General features: G+C 47.7%; 2 protein-coding genes across 2 annotated transcripts in view; one reads left to right on the forward strand and one right to left on the reverse strand.

Moving 5' to 3' along the window:
- Window positions 1-1800: 1800 nt before the first annotated feature.
- On the reverse strand, window positions 1801-14350 carry LOC118084223 (ER membrane protein complex subunit 5). The gene is made up of 4 exons (XM_060270551.1): window positions 14134-14350; window positions 11570-11622; window positions 8465-8568; window positions 1801-4968 (listed from the first exon to the last, which is right to left on the reverse strand). Exons 1-4 carry the CDS (start codon window positions 14213-14215, stop codon window positions 4803-4805), a joined length of 405 nt encoding a protein of 134 aa, XP_060126534.1. The 5' UTR covers window positions 14216-14350; the 3' UTR covers window positions 1801-4802.
- A 7136-nt stretch (window positions 14351-21486) lies between these two features.
- Window positions 21487-22066, forward strand: part of LOC118078841 (sodium/hydrogen exchanger 6) — a 40023-nt gene continuing 39443 nt past the window's right edge. Inside the window, exon 1 of the mRNA XM_060270617.1 lies at window positions 21487-21790. Within this exon, the coding sequence (XP_060126600.1) occupies window positions 21523-21790 (268 nt within the window). The 5' untranslated portion in view covers window positions 21487-21522. The remainder of the gene's footprint in view (window positions 21791-22066) is intronic.

Consider the following 22066-nt stretch of genomic DNA (forward strand, 5'->3'; position numbering starts at 1 on the left):
GGGAGACACCTGTACATGTGAAAAGGATCTAGGAGTCTCGGTAGACCACAAACTTGACATTAGTCAGCAGTGTGATGCAGCAGCTCAAAAAGCCAATGCAATTCTGGGCTGCATCAATAGGAGTATAGCATCTAGATCAGGGGAATTAATAGTACCACTGTATTCTGCTCTGGTCAGACCACACCTGGGCACCACAGTTTAAGAAGGATACTGACAAGCTGGAACGTGTCCAGAGGAGGGCAGCCTGGAAATAGGGGTCTCTTCCAACTCTAGGATTCTATGGAGGGATGCAGCAAAACACAAATTTTGGATTTGCAGGGCACACCTTTCCTTAAGTAAATTGGTGGCGAAATATTTAAAGACTAGCTGGCCAGGCCACGCGTTGCTGTGGCTCATCCCTGTGATTCCCTCCCCACCCTGTCCCGATCCATGACCTATCCTGTCCCCTCCTACCACAACCCACACCCAGGCGAGTCCCCACCATACCTGCCAAGTTGCTGTCAGAGAAATAAGGGACTGGGCCGGAAATAGCAGACCGGAAGTAGGTCATGATAGAATTGGAAGAGACCCCAAGGGCCATCCAGTCCAACCCCCTGCCAAGCAGGAAACACCATCAAAGCATTCTTGACATATGGCTGTCAAGCCTCCGCTTAAAGGCCTCCAAAGAAGGAGACTCCGCCACACTTCTTGGCAGCACATTCCACTGTTGAACAGCTCTTACTGTCCTCATCCTCTTGCTCCCATCGGACCTCCTTGCTCCCATCGGAGTAGAAGTGAGGTCCCCATTTCTTCTGGTCTGAGGCCTTTACCACGGAGGCTGTCGGCTTTCACATACACCAGCATGGTGAATAGGCTATCATTTCAAAATGCATTAGACGGTCTACTTGAAAATAAAAGAACCCCTGCAAAATAAAAGAACCCCAAGCCTGGTCGAAGGGAACGCTGTGGATGTAGCCTATATTGATTTCAAGCAAGGCCTTTGACAAGGTGCCCCATGACATTCTTGTAAAGAAGCTGGTAAAATGCAGGCTAGACGGGGGTTGGACTGGATGGCCTTAGGGGTCTCTTCCAACTCTAGGATTCTATGGAGGGATGCAGCAAAACACAAATTTGGGATCTGCAGGGCACACCTTTGCTTAAGTAAATTGACGGCGAAATATTTAAAGACTAGCTGGCCAGGCCACGCATTGCTGTGGCTCATCCCTGCGATTCCCCCCACCCTGTCCCGATCCATGACCTATCCTGTCCCCTCCTGCCGCAACCCACACTCAAGCGAGTCCCCACCATACCTGCCAAGTTGCTGTCAGAGACATAAGGGACCGGGCTGGAAAGAGCAGACCAGAAGTAGCGCTGCCGCCATTTTGGAACTGGGCGGAGCCTGCTCAGAAGCGACTTTTGGTGCTGCTTTGCCCAGTTCCAAAATGGCCACCGCGCCAGAAGTCGCACTGCAGCCATTTTGGAACTGGGCAGAGGAGCACCAAAAGTCGCTTCTGAGCATGCTCCGCCCAGCTCCAAAATGGCCGCTGCACCAGAATAAACCGGGAAAAAACCTTTTCAGCTAGGAACAGCTGGAAAAACAGGGATTTCCCGGGGGAAACGGGAGACTTGGCAGCTATGGTCCCCACCTCCATTCTGCCTCTTTATATATTTGAAAGGATGTCATATAGAGGAGGGATTCAATCTAGTACAGTAAAACGCAACCCTTTTCTGAATGAAAGGGAAAATGATGGGTGCATTGAAAACCACCCTTCAGCTTGATAAAAGTGGCATTTTTCTCGAAAAAAGAATTCACGCCCCATGTGCTTTTTAAGGACGTTAGTTCTTTATTAGGCAAGGCAAGATCAAAAAGGAACGAACAAGTTTTGCACACCTGATAGTTAACGCTGGAGGTTCAAGCCGCTACTCCTTGCAAATAAGGGAATTTAATAGGTTGCAAACGTAAAACACGAACGTGGGGAGGGCCCTGTTCCTGCCGTGATGGAGACTTTTGGGCAACCCAAACTTAAAAACACAAACGTGGGGAGGGCCCAGTTCATGCGGTGATGCCCGCTGCGACGGAGACTTTTGGGCAACCCAAAGCAGGTTCTTGCCAGGTTTGTAGGAAATGAGCTGGAAATTATTTTCAGACATGGTACTAAGGATGGGGGGAGTTCAAACTGAAGGACACCCGTGGCCCCATCCAGAGAGCATTGTGCAATGCCACAATCGGCACTCTCCAAATAAGCCTTTTGCAAACCATTCCTAGGAAAGGCGGCGCGAGGGAGATTCCCTTTAAACTCTTTGAGCCGAGTAAATGCCTTCCCTCTCTAAGTTGCTAAATTTTGCCTGCTTAGCTTCTTTGATGACTTGTATAGAGAGGTGGCCAAATGGCGCCAGTCCTAATCTAGCTAGCAAACATTCAAGACTGGACTGGGCGCCTTTTCTTGCCCCGCCTCGGTTTTATGCTGCGAGATTCCCCAGGGAGAGCTGGGTTGCCGCGAGGGACCACGAGATCCTTTGACGCAGCCCAGATTTTATGCCGCAAGATCCCCAGGGAGAGCTGGGTTGCCGCGAGGGACCACGAGATCCTTTGACGCAGCGCAGATCGCCCGCGCAGGGCCCAGGAAAACTTTGCCTCTTAACTCCCGAGAGTAGCAGCTGGATTCTGAAAAGGCGCTGGCTTGAAAGGAAATAAGAAAGTGAGCCTCTTTCGTCAAGAAAAGGAGATCTCCGTGCTTCGTTCTGAAGCGCTCGGAGCTGGAATCTCTGCTCCAGGACAAGGGATGGGAAGGGAACAACAGTAAGGCCATTTACATAGCAACAGGCTTCATGTTCTGTTTGCCACTGCGTACTAGGGGACGGGACGGGACTGTAACACTGAAATAACTTCCACAAACAAGCAGCAATCCCAAGTTTAAACGAGGCCATGTCTTCTTTGCAGTCCTAGCTCAACCATCCCGGCCCCTGTGGTTCGGGTGCCTTTTGTGGCGCCAGGAAAAAGCAAACCGTACTGGGTAGAATGAATCTATCACAATGCCCGTGTGTCTATGCTGTGCTGCCACAAGTGGATGCCACAAACCTTTCTTTCATGGCAGAAAGTGTCAAACGTAAATGCGCCATCATAGCCAAGGAGGGACGGACAGCTTTCCTGCAGCCCGCTCCAAACCAGTTTAAATCTGCGGCAAACAAACAAACATGGGGGGCAAACCAAATTGAGCGAACTGTCCGGGATCTATATTCTCTCCAAAATGCTCCCCAAGGAGAGTGATCCGGAGATGGCAGGAAAGTGGGGAAACGAGGCAAACGGGGCAAATTGTTGAAACCAAAGCACCTCTGGACAAAACTCCGCCCTACGTTTTTTGGCGAGGGCGCACGCTTCTAAATGGAGGGGAGCTGGGTTCAAATGCACTCTTCCGAGCAGAAAGCCCGGAAGCAACTTGTCCCCATTACGAGAACAAACCGAGAAGCCTCGTGGCGTCTCGAGGCAGGCGTCCCAAGGGGTCCCCGAGGCCCTTGAGCCGTTACAAGTCGCTCACTCGCGGAGCGGTCCCATCCTCGCCCAGACTTTGCAGCAGTAACCCTGTTGCGACCCACCTTGCTCCCAGCTTCGGCAGGAACTCACAGCCATTCCTTAGGTCAAGCCCTCCTGCTTCGCAGCAGGAATCCTGCAAACTTGGCGCAAAGTGGATGAGGCTACAGTTGGTGTGATTCGGCGCCCTTCCTGCCTAACCCCCCCCCCAGTGAGATCTCCAATGGATCTCCAAAACGATCCCTTTTCCTTCCAAACCTGTGCACGTTTCAAGGTAGCTCAAGGACATGGAGCGATAAAACAAAGGGAGCTTCTGTGTCCCTGGCAACAGTTTGGGTAAAGCGCCCGTTTCAGAACCGCCTGCCTGAATGACTGTGCCCCTTGCCAGGCAGGTCGCATCCTAGAACAGCGGCCACATTACTTCTGAAGGCAGGAAAGAAACACAATCGCCCTTGTCTTTTGTGTTAAGGACGGGAGGGGAGGGATGGATGCAACCTTACTCAGCAACAGAACAGCGGCGTAAGCCGAGACCCCTTTCTTCTGTGGCATTAAAGCAATCGCCTACTTTTTTGGAAATTAAATAATTTGCTTTCACTCAATCAATTGGGATGGTGGGCTAATGGACAACAAAAAGCAAAGTGACGTTTCACAGCATAATTCTAGCGACAATGGACACGTGTTTTGCCAATTCAAAATTCAGTCGTTGTCATTAACAGTGTTCGAAGAAGGTCTATATATATATATATATGCACATATATATATACATATATATACACACACACACACACACACATATATATATATATATATATATATATATATATATATATATATATATATGCAGTCTGGATGATCAATATAAATACTGCTCCAGAAAGGAAATAAACATGTTGCTTTCACTAAATCAATTGTGATGGTGGGCTAATGGAAAACGGAAAGCAAAGTGATGTTTCACAGCGTAATTCTAGCGACAAACTGACACGTGTTTTGCCAATTTAAAATTCAGCCATTGTCATTAACAGTGTTAGAAGAAGGTCCATATATATATATATATATACATACATATATATATATATATATATATATATATATATATATATATATACACACATACATGCACACACACACACACACACACATATATATGCACATATATATATGCACATATATATATAGTCTGGATGATCAATATAAATACTGCTCCAGAAACGAAATAAACGTGTTTACATCCCCAACTCCAATGTTACAGCTCAGTGTCCTGTTCTATTTTTAGAAGAATGTGTAAAAAAATCTTTTAACGGCGAAGAGGTTCAAATTTCCGCAACTTCAGCGATGCGCTAGATGACAAAGTATCCCTGCTGGAGGAGGAAGAATGGAGCGCGTCGGGGGACTGGAATAAAACTCGGCCCCGGTGATTAAATACGTAGAAGGAGGGATGGTTCCTTAAGGTGTCAAATGTCCTGAAACAAAAAGCAGGAGAGAGGAGTGCAATTGGCAACAACTCATAACTCTTAGTTACAGGTAGGTGGTCTGAGTTGAAACAAAATAAAAAAATTCCTTCAGTAGCACCTTAAAGACCAACTAAGTTTTTATTTTGGTATGAGCTTTCGTGTGCATGCACACTTCACAATTCAATTCAAACCTTTATCGCGTTAGCATACAGCCATAGCAAAATAAAAACAATACAAAATGCCAGAGACAAGCAACAAAGCACAATTCAAGGCGATATTGCTGGTGTAATAACATTTAAATTACCCTAAGACAATAACGCAAAGATTTAGGTGCCAGCCCCAAAAATCTAATATGCAGATATATGTAAAGCATAAAATAGCCCAAAAGAGGCTCGGCACATTCAGTTAAAAATGAAATAAGAGAAAATTAAAATTAAAACAGGTCCCGGTCTAGGACACACTACCCCGTCAGGGTAGCCCTGAGTTTCAGAGCCTGCACTATGAAGATTGCCACCCCACGTGAAATTTGGGGATTTGCGTCCACAAGAAGCGATTTCAAACAGTCTTCCTTAGATGTAATGGTGGACGGGATCAAGAAGAGGACCTTAGATCTTATTGGCTCATAAATGGGGCAGTAGAAAAAGAAATGTAGAAAATCCTCTATTTCATTCATTGTGCATGGGCGTAGGCGCTGAGTAATAGGGGTCTTTGAGTAAGTCCCCTGCAGGAAGGCTGTGGGTATAGAATGGAAACGGGCCATAGTCAACGCTCTTCTCAAATTGGGCTCCGTCAGGTCTATCAAGTAGTTGGCAAGTGATCTTACCACTTTCACTTTAGGACCGGATTTTATGTTGGTCCCAGGATGAGAGCGTGTCGAATTCTGGGAGGGAGTAGCATGTAATAATAGTCTCCATGCCCTTAGACCATACTTATGGCACTCCATGCCCTTAGACTTACTTATTTTATCATAGCTCTTAAATCACAGTCCCATTCTGTTTAAAACGCCACAGCCAAGGTGACCTTCAGATCTCCCTGGGACATATGAAAAAGTTTCAGCTTGGCCTCCTGCCCCAATACTAGTCAGAATTTCTAGTCCACCCTTCAAATGAATATGCATTGCTCAGCGTATCTTATAAAACAGGCATCCCCAAACTGCGGCCCTCCAGATGTTTTGGCCTACAACTCCCATGATCCCTAGCTAACAGGACCAGTGGTCGGGGAAGATGGGAATTGTAGTCCAAAACATCTGGAGGGCCGCAGTTTGGGGATGCCTGTTATAAAAATTAAAAATCACGAGGAAACCAGCATGGGGCAATGGTGGCAAGCAGAGAGATAAAAAATCGATCTTCAAGATAAAAATATGATCTGTTCTTAGAAGTAGAAGCAGCAGCAGCAGCAGCAACGAAACACAGGAACCACACTGGGCTTACCTTCCACGTCCCAGACTGCAGAATCCGGGACCGGCAGCCGTGTGACACCGGAAGTTGCGCCGACGTAACTTCCGGTCTTGCTTTGCCCTTCTATGGGCACCAAAAATGGCCGCCGCAGGCTTCAAAAGTCGCTTCTATGCATGACCGGAAGTGCGTCGACGCAACTTCCGGTGTCGCCCCGCTCATCTATGGGCACCAAAATGGCTGTCGCTGACACCGGAAGTCGCGCCTATGCACTTCCGGTCATGCGTAGATGCGACTTTTGAAGCCAGCAGCGGCCATTTTGGGTGCCCATAGAAGGGCATACCGGAAAGAAAAAAAAAAGACCGCTGGCAGGAGAAAAACAGGAGACGAAGTGATACGGGGGACCACCGGGAAAAGGTAAGTAAAAACGGGGGTTTCTCGGGGAAAACGGGGTACTTGGCAACTATGACGCAGGTTCGGCCTTGTATTTCCCAGGATGTACACTGTTCCGCCCTTGGAGACGCAGCTTCTGGGACCACCGGGAAAAGGTAAGTAAAAACGGGGGTTTCCCGCGGAAAACGGGAGACTTGGCAGCTATGCACACTGGGAGATCAAGACAGAGAAAGATGCCGGGGCCAGGATGGCTACCAAAAATGTGGCAATAAGATGGGATAATGGGAGGCAGAAAAAGCAGCGGGCGTCCAGGAGGCGCTAAAGCAAAGAGCCTGTTCTGCCATTTCCTCAAAGATCTCCCCCGCTTCCTGAGCAAATCTCCCTTTGGCTCCCGTCACCCCAAGAACAGTCTTGCTGGGTCAAGCCTTCCTCCTGCTTCCTTCCTCCTGCATCAATCAGGAATGGGGCATGAAAATTACAGCCTTGCTATTTTTCTGCTGATGTCCAGAGGGTGGACACCTGCTAAACATGGAGGTTTCATCGTCAGCATGGCAAAAAAACCTTCCTTTTCAACCAGGCACCTATCTGGCTCTTAACCATACCTGCCAAGTTGCTGTTGGGGAAATAAGGGGCCGGGCCGGAAAGAGCAGACCGGAAGTAGCGCTGGCACCATTTTGGACCTGGGCGGAGCATGCTCATAAGTGACACTTGATGCTGCTTTGCCCAGTTCCAAAATGGCCGTCGTGCCAGAATAAACCGGGAGAAAACAAAAAAAAAATCCGTTTTTTTCAGTTAGGAACAGCTGGGGAAACGGGGATTTCCCGGGGAAAATGGGAGACTTGACAGCTATGCTTCCGTTAGGCACATTCTCCCCTGCTTTGAAGCAACAGAGCTTCGGTTTTTAATCTAAGCAGCTGCCACAGCCGTAGTTTGGCTCACATTTGATCGAACCCTTGGCGAGGGAAGCTTCCGCCACGCCAGAATTGCCAAAAGGAAGCATTTGTAAAAATTAAGAGAAAAATAAATAATAATAATAAGTCGCACTGCAGCCATTTTGGAACTGGGCAGAGCAGCCTCAAAAGTCGCTTCTGAGCATGCGCCGCCCAGTTCCAAAATGGCCGCCGCGCCAGAATAAACCGGGGGGGGGGAATCAGTTTTTTCAGCTAGGAACAGCTGGAAAAATGGGGATTTCCCGGGGAAAACGGGAGACTTGGCAGCTGTCTTAACTATCTGGCCTTTTAGAGTGGGTGGGGATCTCCACCCCACCCGCCCCGGTTTTAAGGTGTGTAAGTAGCTTTGAGTCGCAGCAGCAAAGAAAAAGTAACGAACGAATCCAATCATCATAATAATTACTAATAATAAGAATAGTCATTGACAGACAAGCGGCACGGAACAGGTTCCTTTTCACTTTGCCATGTGCGAGATGGATGTGCAGCAATTTTTATTACAGCATTGTGCAAATGATGAAATAACAACTGCTAACATAGCTGCCAAGTTCTCCCTTTTCTCACGAGGAAGCCTATTCAGCATAAGGGAATTTCCCTTAAAAAAAGGGAGAACTTGGCAGCTACGACTGCTAAACATCTTCTAATTGATCGGGAGAGAGAAAAAAAAACCCCTCTTTAAATGGACCTGGAAGGCTGCCTGGGGGAAAGACTAAAAAGCAGAGCACGGAGCAAAGGGACAATGCCAGCAGAAAGAAATGGGTGAAAACATACTTATTCTTCAGCTCGGAAGTAGCATCCATGTCTTTAAATTCCCCGGCAATATGTACTATGCCGTAACAGGTGACTGCAAAGGCCAGCAATGTTTGGAGAACTATCTGTAACAGATGAAAAAGGAAGCAGCACTTGAGTGATTTAGAATCATAGAATCCTTTGATATATTTGAACATGGCTATCATATCATAGAATCCTAGAATCATAGAGTTGGAAGAGACCCCAAGGGCCATCCAGTCCAACCCCCTGCCAAGCAGGAAACACCATCAAAGCATTCCTGACTCTGCTTAAAGACCTCCCAAGAAGGAGACTCGCTCCACCACACTCCTTGGCAGCAAATCCCACTGCTGAACAGCTCTTACTGTCAGGAAGTTCTTCCAAATGTTGAGGTGGAATCTTCTTTCTTGTAGTTTGAATCCATTGCTCCGTGTCCGCTTCTCTGGAGCAGCAGAAAACAACCTTTCTCCCTCCTCTATATGACATCCCTTTATATATTTGAACATGGCTATCATATCATAGAATCATGGAATCCTAGAGTTGGAAGAGACCACAAGGGCCATCCAGTCCAACCCTGTGCCAAGCAGGAAACACCATCAAAGGATTCTTGACATATGTCTGTCAAGCCTCCGCTTAAAGACCTCCAAAGAAGGAGACTCCACCACACTTCTTGGCAGTAAATCCCACTGTCGAACAGCTCTTACTGTCAGGAAGTTCTTCTTAACGTTTAGGTGGAATCTTCTTTCTTGTAGTTTGAATCCATTGCTCCGTGTCCGCTTCTCTGGAGCAGGAGAAAACAACCTTGTCAGTATCCTCCTTGAACTGTGGTGCCCAGAACTGGACACAGTACTCCAGGCTTGGCAGGGGGTTGGACTGGATGGCCCTTGTGGTCTCTTCCAACTCTATGATTCTATGTTTCTTCTGCTTAATATTTTGTATTCCTTACCTATTAAGATTAAGGTTGGAACATTTGTCTCTTCTCATAATTGTATTTTCTGTTTATATTTGTCGTGCATTATTATATATGCACTCATCATCATAATTTTCCAGAGAGTAACGCACTAACCGTTCCCACTGCCTAACTCCAGAGATTTTTTTGATCGACAGGATTGTTCATAGAAACATAGAATCCTAGAGTTGGAAAAGACCCCAAGGGCCATCCAGTCGAACAGCTCTTACTGTCAGGAAGTTCTTCCTAATGTTTAGGTGGTTATACTATTAGAATCATAGAATCATAGAGTTGGAAGAGACCCCAAGGGCCATCCAGTCCAACCCCCTGCCAATCAGGAAACACCATCAAAGCATTCTTGACATATGCCTGTCAAGCCTCTGCTTAAAGACCTCCAAAGAAGGAGACTCCACCACACTCCTAGGCAGCAAATCCCACTGTCGAACAGCTCTTACTGTCAAAGAACTGACTGGAGAGAGTGGCAATTCCTCAAGGGATGCTGCTAAGGGAGAAGAGGGAGGTGCCAAATTTCAGATGGCTCTCCGTCACACTGCAATGTAGGCTGCTGATTAGGGGAAGGAGCAGGGCGAAACAAAAGCTCAGGTTCAGTTTGTAGAAATAGGGCAGATTAAAAAACAAAAGCCAGAAATCAAGTGCACTTACCATACAAGTCCACAAGCCAGTGAAAACGTTCAATTTCTTCCTGGGTTTTTCATCCCCCCCCACCTTATTCCATTGCAACCATACTAGTTTACAGCGGTAGCTCTACTTACGAATGACCCTACTTACGAAATATTCTACTCACAAGGAGAAAAAAGTGGGGCCTGCCCACGAATGTCTTCGACACCTGAAGGGCCCTCGCCGCCAGCACTCCTGCCACCCTGCTGGGCCAAAACGGGCCCTCGCCGCAGCCGCGCTCAGCCGGCTCCCGGCGGATCGGGCCCTCGCTGCCGCCAGCGCTCCCGCCCCCCCCCCCCGCTGGGCCGAATCGGGTCCTCGCCGCTGGATCCCGCTCTTGCCACCGCCAACAGGGCTCCCATCACCCCGCTGTTCAGCCTATGGCCGGATCGGGCCCTCGCCGCTGCCGCCTGCACTGAAAGGTCATCATAGAATCCTAGAGTTGGAAGAGACGGCAAGGGCCATCCAGTCCAACCCCCTGCCAAGCAGGAAACACCATCAAAGCATTCTTGACATATGTCTGTCAAGCCTCTGCTTAAAGACCTCCAAAGAAGGAGACTCCGCCCCACTCCGTGGCAGCAAATTCCACTGTCGAACAGCTCTTACTGTCAGGAGGTTCTGCCTAATGTTGAGGTGGAATCTTCTTTCTTGTAGTTTGAATCCATTGCTCCATGTCCGCTTCTCTGGAGCAGCAGAAAACAACCTTTCACCCTCCTCATAGAATCATAGAGCTGGAAGAGACCTCAAGGGCCATCCAGTCCAACCCCCTGCCAAGCAGGAAACACCATCAAAGCATTCTTGACATATGTCTGTCAAGCCTCTGCTTAAAGACCTCCAAAGAAGGAGACTCCACCACACTCCTTGGCAGCAAATTCCACTGACGAACAGCTCTTACTGTCAGGAAGTTCTGCCTAATGTTGAGGTGGAATCTTCTTTCTTGTAGTTTGAATCCATTGCTCCGTGTCCGCTTCTCTGGAGCAGCAGAAAACAACCTTTCACCCTCCACATAGAATCATAGAGCTGGAAGAGACCTCAAGGGCCATTCAGTCCAACCCCCTGCCAAGCAGGAAACACCATCCAAGCATTCTTGACATATGGCTGTCAATCCTCTGCTTAAAGGCCTCAAAAGAAGGAGACTCCATCACACTTCTTGGCAGCAAATCCCACTGTCGAACAGCTCTTACTGTCAGGAAGTTCTTCCTATGTTGGGCCACCATGGCTGTATTCTGCCTTAGACCATGTCTGGAGTAGAATCATAGAATCATAGAGTTGGAAGAGACCCCAAGGGCCATCCATTACAACCCCCTGCCAAGCAGGAAACACCATCAAAGCATTCTCCAGGTGAGATCTGACCAGAGCAGAATACAGTGGTACTATTACTTCGTAATAAAATTACATAAATTCGTAGGTAGAGGTACATGGAAATGCGTCATCTTACAGATCACAGTCAAGAAAAGAATGAAAATGAACATTTAACTTACATCTATTGGCAAAGTTTCATCTTCTTTTTCGGTTAATCTCATGTAGGAGCGATCTGCAAAAGGAAGGAAGGCTGGTAAATTAATCTGATTTCTTTTCTATATTCACAGAGCAAAAAAAGAGGCCACACGGCTGGGTTTTCTATCAACTCTACCACAGGTGAAAGCCACCACCATCTCAGTTTCTCTTTCGGGATTATTATCACATTTTTCGCTCCATAAGACGCAGCGGCCAGAAGATGCGCCTAGTTTCTAGACCAGGAAAACAGGGGGGGGGAATATTCTGAGTGTGGGGCAACAGTGAACAGCCTGCTCACTGCTCCCAAATCTTCCCGGGGCTTCAGTCCACCCCTCCTGCTGGTGCGCTGAAAAGCAAGAAAGCGGGAGCCGTTTATAGGCTATGCACAGCTCCCGCTTTGCTTGAAGCGAGAGCCGACGGAGCGAGAGCCGGGGGCCATGGCTCCGGCCGCAGATGCATCCCTCCGCTTGCGACTGTAGCAGCAGCCGAGGGATCCCGTTGCTCCGTAAGACGCACAGTCAATTGCCCTTCCTTTTTAGGAGTGGGGGAAGGGTGTCTTATGGAGCGAAAAATACGGCAATCGGGTCTTCAAATCTGGCCTTCGTGGATTAGAATCATAGAATCGTAGAGTTGGAAGAGACCCCAAGGGCCATCCAGTCCAACCCCCTGCCGAGCAGGAAACACCATCAAAGCATTCTTGACATATGCTTGTCAAGCCTCTGCTTAAATACCTCCAAAGAAGGAGACTCCACCACACTCCTTGGCAGCAAATCCCACTGGCGAACAGCTCTTACTGTCAGGAACTTTAGATGGAATCTTCTTTTTTGGAGTTTGAATCCATTGCTCCGTGTCCGCTTTTCTGGAGCAGCAGAAAACAACCTTTCACCCTCTTCTATAGGACATCCTTTAATATATTTGAACATGGCTATCATATCACCCCTTAACCTTCCCTTCTCCAGGCTAAACATACCCAGCTACCTAAGCCGTTCCTCATAAGGCATCGTTTCCAGGCCTTTGACCATTTTGGTTGCCCTCTTCTGGACACGTTCCAGCTTGTCAGTATCCTTCTTGAACTGTGGTGCCCAGAACTGGACACAGTATTCCAAGGGAGGTCTAACTAGAGCAGAATACAGTGGTACTATTACTTCCCTGGATCTAGACGCTATACTCCTATTGATGCAGCCCAGAATTGCATTGGCTTTTTGAGCTGCTGCATCACACTGTTGACTCATGTCAAGTTTGTGGTCTACCAAGACTCCTAGATCCTTTTCACACGTACTGCTCTCAAGCCAGGTGTCTCCCATCCTGTATTTGAGCTGCTGCATCACACTGCTTCAGAGAAGCGGACACGGAGCAATGGATTCAAACTACAAGAAAGAAGATTCCACCTCAACATTAGGAAGAACTTCCTGACAGTAAGACCTGTTCGACAATGGAATTTGCTGCCAAGGAGTGGGGCGGAGTCTCCTTCTTTGGAGGTCTTTAAGCAGAGGCTTGACAGGCATATGTCAAGAATGCTATGATGGTTTTTCCTGCTCGGCAGGGGGTTGGACTGGATGGCCCTTGGGGTCTCTTCCAACTCTATGATTCTAAGTTCAAGGAATTCAACTATTTTGGGAGTGTGCAGCCAGTTTTTTCCCCTTAATTTTTTTGGGGGGGGCCCTCAAAAGAGTGGGACCCTCAAGCTGGAGCTTGCTGAGCTTCTACGTCAATCCGCCACCGGTTAATTCTACCCTAGCCAATGCTGTTTTGTTTTAATATTCCACCTATTGGGCCAATGCTGTTTTGTTTTAATATTCTACCTATTGGGCCAATGCTGTTTTGTTTTAATATTTGATTGGGAGCCGCCCAGAGCGGCTGGGGAGGCTCAGCCAGATGGGCGGGGTACAAATAAAAAAATATTATTACTATTATTATTATTATCGCCATTTACAACGCGGGCCTCCACCCTGATTCCCTCCCTCCCTCTATTATTATTATTATTATTCTAGCCATTTACAACGCGGGCCTCCTCCCTGATTCCCTCCCTCCCTCTATTATTATTATTATTATTCTAGCCATTTACAACGCGGGCCTCCTCCCTGATTCCCTCCCTCCCTCTATTATTATTATTATATGAAAGAAGATTCCACCTCAACATTAGAAAGAACTTCCTGATAGTCAGAGCTGTTCAACAGTAGAATTTGCTGCCAAGGACTGTGGTGGAGTCTCCTTCTTTGGAGGTCTTTAAGGGGAGACTCCACCACACACCTGGGCAGCAAATCCCACTGCCGAACAGCTCTTACTGTCAGGAAGTTCTTTCTGATCATAGAATCATAGAGCTGGAAGAGACCCCAAGGGCCATCCAGTTCAACCCCCTGCCAAGCAGGAAACACCATCAAATCTAGGTAGGTGAGGTGGGGAAGCGCCGGCGGCCCCGGGCCAGAGAGGAACCCGAGCGGCCCTTGGGACCCCCCTCCCGGCCCTTCCCCGGCGGAGCCCCCCCCCCCAGGAGAGCCCCCTCCTGCAGAACGCGCATGCTCATAGGGCGAGAGGGGGGCCAACTCACGCTGCGCGGCGGAGAAGGCCGCGTGCGCCAGGGCGAAGAGTCCGACGCCGACCAGGCCTTTCCACAGAGAGGCGCCCGCCATCGTCTGCCTCGCTCCCTCACAGGCACTGTCGCGGGGCCGCGCGCGCGCGCACGTAAGGCCAGCCGGAAGCTTCCGGCGAGAGCCGAGACGCCGACGCGACGCTCCTTAGCCGGTCGGCGCGCGGGGATGACGTAAGGCGCAGCGGAGGCCGTTGGGAGCCTCTGAAGCAAGCAGGCAAGCAAAAGAGAAAGGAGGAAGGCGGGGCCGCTGCTGGTGGTGGTAGCGGCAGAGGCGGAACCAATAGGCGGAAGTGGGCGGGGCTGAGGCCTTCCAATGGCTGCGCCACACGCCCTTCTTCGCCGCCTGGCTCTCTATTGGCGAGTTTCTGAGGGGATGTTTTTGGCGCCTTTTTTTCCCTTCCCCCCGCCCTCAGCGCCTCTTCCTGTTCTCCTCTCGTCACCAAGCACTTTTCCCATAGCCAAGAAAGACAAATATATATACAGTAAATAGACCAAAACATCCCCAGATGTTTTGAAACTACAACTCCCATGATCCCTGACCCCTGGCCCTGTTAGCTAGGGATCATGGGAGTTGTAGTTCCAAAACACCCGGAGAGCCGAGGTTGCCTATGCCTGAAATAGACCAAGCGAAGGGGGACTTTTGTATCGAAAAAAGGCAACAGCAGCGAACAGGCCGTGAAGAAACACAAGAATCCTAGAGTTGGAAGGGATCCCAAGGGTCATCTAGTCCAACCCCCTGCATAGAATCATAGAGAGGAAGGGACCCCAAGGGCCATCCAGTCCAACCCCCTGCCAAGCAGGAAGCACCATCAAAGCATTCAAGCCTCTGCTTAAAGACCTCCAAAGGAGGAGACTCCGCCGCACTCCTTGGCAGCAAACCCCACTGTCGAACAGCTCTTACTGTCAGGAAGTTCTTCCTCATCTTGAGGTGGAATCTTCTTTCATAGAATCATAGAGTTGGAAGAGACCACAAGGGCCATCCAGTCCAACCCCCTGCCAAGCAGGAAACGCCATCAAAGCATTCCTGACACATGGCTGTCAAGCCTCTGCTTAAAGACCTCCAAAGAAGGAGGAGACTCCGCCACACTCCTTGGCAGCAAACCCCACTGTCGAACAGCTCTGACTGTCAGGAAGGTCTTCCTCATCTTGAGGTGGAATCTTCTTTCATAGAATCCTAGAGTTGGAAGATACCACAAGGGCCATCCAGTCCAACCCCCTGCCAAGCAGGAAGCACCATCAAAGCATTCCTGACATATGCCTGTCAAGCCTCTGCTTAAAGACCTCCAAAGGAGGAGACTCACTCAGCCCCATTCCTTGGCAGCCAACCCCACTGCCGAACAGCTCTGACTGTCAGGAAATTATTCCCCATGTTGACGTGGAATCTTCTTTCTCGTAGCTTGGACCCATTGCTCTGAAAACAGAGGCCTGACGAGGAGCCCAAGATGGCAGACACAGCAAGAGCAAACCTTTCAACCAACTTCAAGCGGTGGTTCAGGGTGAGGGGAGAGGCTGTCTTTGTAAAAAGGGAACCTTGGGTCTTCCTGGGACCCACTAGAATGGAAGAATTGAAAAATGGCAGCTGCTCTTTCCTGCAAAGCCGACACAGTATTAATGACGTCCAGAAATTTTACCAAGCCAAGGTCTAATGTATTTATCATTAGTCATTTAATATTATGGATGGTCTGGGATCGTTATGATTTAACTTGTCATGATCAAGGTTGAAATCCCCATTGAACTCAATGGGTCCTTATATCTGAGTAGACATGCGTAGGATTGCATTGCAACACTCTCATATTCTTTCTTTCCTTCTTGCTTTATTAGAATCATCGAATCCTAGAGTTGGAAGATACCCCAAGGGCCATCCAGTCCAACCCCCTGCCAAGCAGAAAACACCATCAAAGCATTCTTGACATATGCCTGTCAAGCCTCTGCTTAAAAACCTCCAAAGAAGGAGACTCCGCCACACACCTTGGCAGCAAATCCCACTGCCGAACAGCTCTTACTGTCAAGAAGTTCTTCCTAATGTTGAGGTAGAAGCTTCTTGTCGTTTGAATCCATTGCTCTGTGTCCGCTTCTCTGGAGCAGCAGAAAACAACCTTTCACCCTCCTCTATATGACATCCTTTGATATATTTGAACATGGCTATCATATCATAGAATCATAGAATCACAGAGTTGGAAGAGACTCCAAGGGCCATCCAGTCCAACCCCCTGCCGAGCTGTCAAGCTTCTGCTTAAAGACCTCAAAAGAAGGAGACTCCGCCCCACTCCTTGGCAGCAAATTCCACTGCCGAACAGCTCTTACTGTCAGGAGGTTCTTCCTAATGTTTAGATGGAAGCTTCTTTCTTGTAGTGGTCGTTGTTTTCTTGGAAAAGCCCTGTACCTTCTGTACCCCAGATCTCTAACCCCTATAGATAAATTGTTCTTCCTGCTATTGGCTTGCAAAACACCTGGCTGGCAGTCCCGCTTTATGCTAAAGTCTGCAAAGCCACTGACCAGTTCTGAGCACATCCGATGCGGGGCAAGCCAGTGGGTGTCTCCTGGAACAGTTTTGCAGCCAGGTCACTTCTTTGCGGGTTGCTAAAAGAACAACCTCTCTTGCATTGCAGCCTGGGGTGGCAATATTTCGTTTCGACACGTTTTCATAGAAAACTGTTGAACAGCTCTTACTTTCAGGAAGTTCTTCCTAATGTTGAGGTGGAATCTTCTTTCTTGTAGTTTGAATCCATTGCTCCATGTCCGATTCTCTGGAGCAGCAGAAAACAACCTTTCTCCCTCCTCTATATGACATCCTTTGATATATGGCTCCTCTATATGACATCCTTTTATATATTTGAACATGGCTATCATATCACCCTGTTATAAGAATTTTGAGGTCATATATATATATATAATAATTGTTCATAAAACATGTACATGAATGTACAGAAACATGTCTGAAGCAGCACAGGAAAACAGGCCTGACTGACACCATTTTGACTCTCTCTGACCAGGTGTTCCTCTGCAAGGAAGAAGGGGGGTGGGGGGAACCTTCTCATTGTCTCAGGAATTAAAGTGATAATCCCTGGCATCCTGATACCTGACTGCCAGACAAAAGGGTGTGATTAACTTGGCTGGGAAACAGGGAAATGTAAATATCTCTCAATTTTGTTGATTAGGTTCTGGGGGCAGGGGGCAGGGTCCAGGGTGCTCAGATTACTGCCACCAGACCTCCCCGTTCATGATGTACCTATGATGAATCTAGGGAGGGGGGGTCTTGGGCTACACCCCTTCTGTGACATATGGATGATGCTTCTGGGGGGTGGGCTGAAACCAATTTCAAATCTCTTTTTAAGGGCAAGACATCTTTGTTTGGGGTTCCTTCCTTGTTCTCCTGTGTGAGAGGAAGGACCCTGTTGCAACAGCAAAAATAAAAGTGCCTTGCTTCGCACGTCCTGGTTTGGTCTCTGTTATTTGGTGGGCAGGAGACGCTTAAACTTTGTCTGCTTGCCAGGATACCTGGACTCTTCCTGGGTCAAGGATCCACTTAATTCTAGGGCCGTGTAGCTCTGCAAAATTTTTACAACAACCCCTTAACCTTCTCTTCTCCAGGCTAAACATACCCAGCTCCCTAAGCCGTTCCTCATAAGGCATCGTTTCCAGGCCTTTGACCATTTTGGTTGGCCTCTTCTGGACACGTTCCAGCTTGTCAGTATCCTTCTTGAACTGTGGTGCCCAGAACTGGACACAGTACTCCAGGTGAGCTCTGACCAGAGCAGAATACAGTTGCCCTATTAATTCCCTTGATCTAGACGCTATACTCTTCTTGATACAGCTCAGAATTGCATGGGCTTTTTGAGCTGCTGCATCAACTTGCTTTATTAACTTGCTTTATTTCTTGTTTGCTTTATTAATATATGATTAATAAACTTTTTTTAAAAAAAAGCTAGGGATGGGGTGTTAGACAATCTTCATGTAATCATTTTCAGATCACAGGTGTCCCCAATACTGATCAATGTTTGCATTTGATTTAGGCTTCCATCAAGGTATACAGCTTTTAATATTTTGAGATGTTTGGATTCATAAATGATGTTGTACACTGCCCTGGGCGCTCCCTTGTGGGAAAGGCAGAACAACAACAACAACAACAACAACAACAATGGAGCGGATATGGAGCAATGGATTCAAACTTCAAGAAAGAAGATTCCACCTAAACTGTAGGAATAACTTCCTGACAGTAAGAGCTGTTCGACAGTGGAATTTGCTGCCAAGGAGTGTGGTGGAATCTCCTTCTTTGGAGGTCTTTAAGCAGAGGCTTGACAGCCACATGTCAAGAATGCTTTGATGGTGTTTCCTGCTTGGCAGGGGGTTGGACTGGATGGCCCTTGTGGTCTCTTCCACCTCTAGGATTCTATGATTAACAACAAGATGCCCTTACCACAGAACTGTGGGACTTCTTAGTGAATGAATTTTCCATGCTAAGGACGAGGAAGCAGTTTTGTCATTTTGTTGTTGTTTTTTAAAGCCATTTATTCGATTTTCTAATTCTTTTTTTTTAATATATTTTTATTAATTTTCCAATTAAAACCAATTATACCACATTCATTATTTCAAATTATACACATATATATCAATCAAACCGAATGTTACGCCAAATCATCTAGAAAATTTTTTTGGGTTCCCATGCTTCAAGAAATTGGGGATTCCTCGCAACCGTCCACTGCCGTCTTTTTTCTAAAGTTCAAATCGTCTCTCCAAGTTCATAATAATCCAGATCTTTCCCTTACAGTCACATAGATGTTTTCCACTTTCAACCGATTGTTTCCCATTGAAACAAAAACAAACCACACATACAACCACAAACAAAACAACACGTAATAAATATCATAAACACAAAAATTTCTCTTCTTAACATCTTATCAATCCTTACCATTTTCTTTGCTCTGCCGAGCTTCGACTTCCCCCCTTCCCCCCATTCGGTTTTCTTATTCACTCCTATCACGCAGTTCCTTTATTTCATCTACTTAAAGTGAATTCGTAGGATTTATTTCAGTCCTGCAAGTGTCTTTAAACTTCTACAGTTCTTCTCCATATAATCCACAGTTCTTCTCCATATAATCCACAAATTTACTCCAGTCCTTTTGGTACCTTGCCTATCCCTGGTTTCGGATCCTGCTAATTCCGCATAGTCCATCATTTTTGTCTGCCACTCTTCAATCGTCGGTAACTCCTGAGTTTTTCCATTTTTGGGGTAGCAAAGTCCTAGCCGCGGTTGTCGGTTACATAAATAATACTTGATCTCCCTTCATTATCTCTTGTCCAATAATTCCTAATAAAAAAGCTTCCGTTTTTTTGGGAAAGGTATATTTAAAAATCTTTTTCGTTCCATTATATATCGTTTCCCCAAATCTTTTAATTTTGTCGCATGTCCACCACATATGATAAAATTCACCCTCCTTTTCTTTCCATTTCCAGCATGTTTTGCTACTCATCCTAAACATCTTAGGCAATTTTACTGGTGTTAAATACCATCTATACATCATCATAGAATCATAGAGTTGGATGAGACCCCGGAGCGGACACGGAGCAATGGATTCAAACTACAATAAAGAAGCTTCCACCTCAACATTAGGAAGAACTTCCTGACAATAAGAGCTGTTTGACAGTGGAATTTGCTGCCAAGGAGCGTGGTGGAGTCTCCTTCTTTGGGGGTCTTTAAGCAGAGGCTAGACAGGCATATGTCAGGAATGCTTTGATGGCGTTTCCTGCTTGGCAGGGGGGGTTGACTGGATGACCCTTGGGGACTCTTCCAACTCTGTGATTCTATGATTCTATGATATGATAGCCATGTTCAAATATATCAAAGGATGTCATATAGAGGAGGGTGAAGGCTTGTTTTCTGCTGCTCCAGAGAAGCGGACACGGAGCAATGGATTCCAAGGACAAGAAAGAAGCTTCCACCTCAACATTAGGAAGAACTTCCTGACAGTACGAGCTGTTCGGCAGTGGGACTTGCTGCCAAGGAGTGTGGGGGAGTGAGTCTCCTTCTTAGAAGGTCTTTAAGCAGAGTCAGGAATGCTTGGATGGTTTTTCCTGCTTGGCAGGGGGGGTTGGACTGGATGGCCCTTGTGGTCTCTTCCAACTCTATGATTCTATGATTCTTTAGCCTCTCTCCTCCTTATATATCCAGTTGTGACACAGGCAGCGGAAAGAATCCACAAAGCCAAAAGTGAAGCTGGATCTTAGCCGAGTAACAATCGCAGCTTTGAATGAAGGGACCCAGAAGGGCTCAGTCGGAAGACCTCTTAAGTCATAAACAACTTAAGATTCTCCTCCTTTTAGATGCCAACACATTCCCTATATTCCCCTTACAAAGGGGAAGCACACACTTTGAACTACAGTATTGTTGTGGAACTGTTGAAAATGAAATGGTTTTAAGTGTGTGTTTACCATATTCTTCCATGTACACACGACCCCTATTTTGGGGGGCACACATTTATGAAAATGGGGGGGGAGATGACCGCATGTATAAGACAACCCCCGTTTTTAAACATTATTTTAGGCAGTGGTGTGCAAGCTTTTTTCAAGGAGGGCCGGATTTGATGAAGCGAAGGGCCCTTGGGGGTGACCAAAGGGCCATCCAAACTTGTTGACCTTTTGAAGTTGTTCGGCTTTCTTGAGGATTTTACCCCAAAATCAATACCCCCCCTCCCCACGCTCACAATTCAAAGGCCATAGATTTGGGTGCCCAAACTTTTTTTAAAGTTGAGCTTCTTTTAGGGTTGAAGTTAAGTGTGGTGGAGTTCTCCTTCTTTGGAGGTCTTTAAGCAGAGGCTTGACAGCCATATGTCAAGAATGCTTTGATGGTGTTTCCTGCTTGGCAGGGGGTTGGACTGGATGGCCCTTGGGGTCTCTTCCAACTCTAGGATTCGATATATATGAAAGGATGTCATATGGAGGAGGGAGAAAGATTGTTTTCTGCTGCTCCAGAGAAGCGGACACGGAGCAATAGATTCAAGCTACAAGAAAGAAGCTTCCACCTCAACATTAGGAAGAACTTCCTGACAGTAAGAGCTGTTCGGCAGTGGAATTTGCTACCAAGGAATGTGGTGGAGTCTCCTTCTTTGGAGGTCTTGAAGCAGAGGCTTGACAGCCATATGTCAAGAATGCTTGGATGGCGTTTCCTGCTTTGCAGGGGGGTTGGACTGGATGGCCTTTGGGGGTCCCTCCCAACTCTGTGATTCTCGGATTCTTCCACGCTGGGATCGGTTGCTCCTCTCGCGCCCCTGCCGGCCTGCTTGCAGCGTTGCTTCCTGCTCCCGGCAGGGAAGAAGCGGATCGGGAAGCGGAGGAGGAGGAGGAGGAGCCATGGCCGCCCTGGCCCAGCTGCCGCGCAGGCTGGGAGACGACCCTGGCCGGCTGCTGCTGCTGCTGGGCCTGATCCTGGCTCGGCCGGCCTCCGGAGCGCTGGAGGAAGAGATCGTGTCGGAGGCGGCGGCTGAAGCCAGCCACCGGCAGGACAGCGCTAACCTGCTGATCTTCATCCTCCTCCTCACCCTCACCATCCTCACCATTTGGCTCTTTAAGCACCGCCGGGCGCGATTCCTCCACGAGACCGGCTTGGCCATGATCTACGGTCGGTGTCTAACTCTTAGGAGCTGGGTGTCTAGGAGAAGCCATCGCTTAGAGCCCCCCCACCAAACGGAAAGGGGGGGGCAATCCTGGATCCGCATGGGGATCAAAACTAGGGGGGAGGGTAGGCAAACAAACGATGACGTGATCCACCTCAACTTCCTGACAGTAAGAGCTGTTCGGCAGTGGGATTTGCTGCCAAGGAGTATGGTGGAGTGAGTTGTGAAAGGTTGTGTTTCTTAGCCCTCTGGGTATCATGAGACCATTTGTTTTTCCATGT

The sequence above is a fragment of the Zootoca vivipara genome, chromosome Z, assembly GCF_963506605.1.
Source record: "Zootoca vivipara chromosome Z, rZooViv1.1, whole genome shotgun sequence".
Classification (NCBI taxonomy): domain Eukaryota; kingdom Metazoa; phylum Chordata; class Lepidosauria; order Squamata; family Lacertidae; genus Zootoca; species Zootoca vivipara.

Coding starts and splice junctions, on each gene's coding strand:
- LOC118084223 (XM_060270551.1), bottom strand. CDS start 14,215: ATGGCGGGCGCCTCTCTGTGGAAAGGCCTGGTCGGCGTCGGACTCTTC. Junction 8,569..11,569: donor ATGAAACTTTGCCAATAGAT/GTAAGTTAAATG, acceptor CATCTGTTACAG/ATAGTTCTCCAAACATTGCT. Junction 4,969..8,464: donor ACTTCCGAGCTGAAGAATAA/GTATGTTTTCAC, acceptor TTTTTGTTTCAG/GACATTTGACACCTTAAGGA.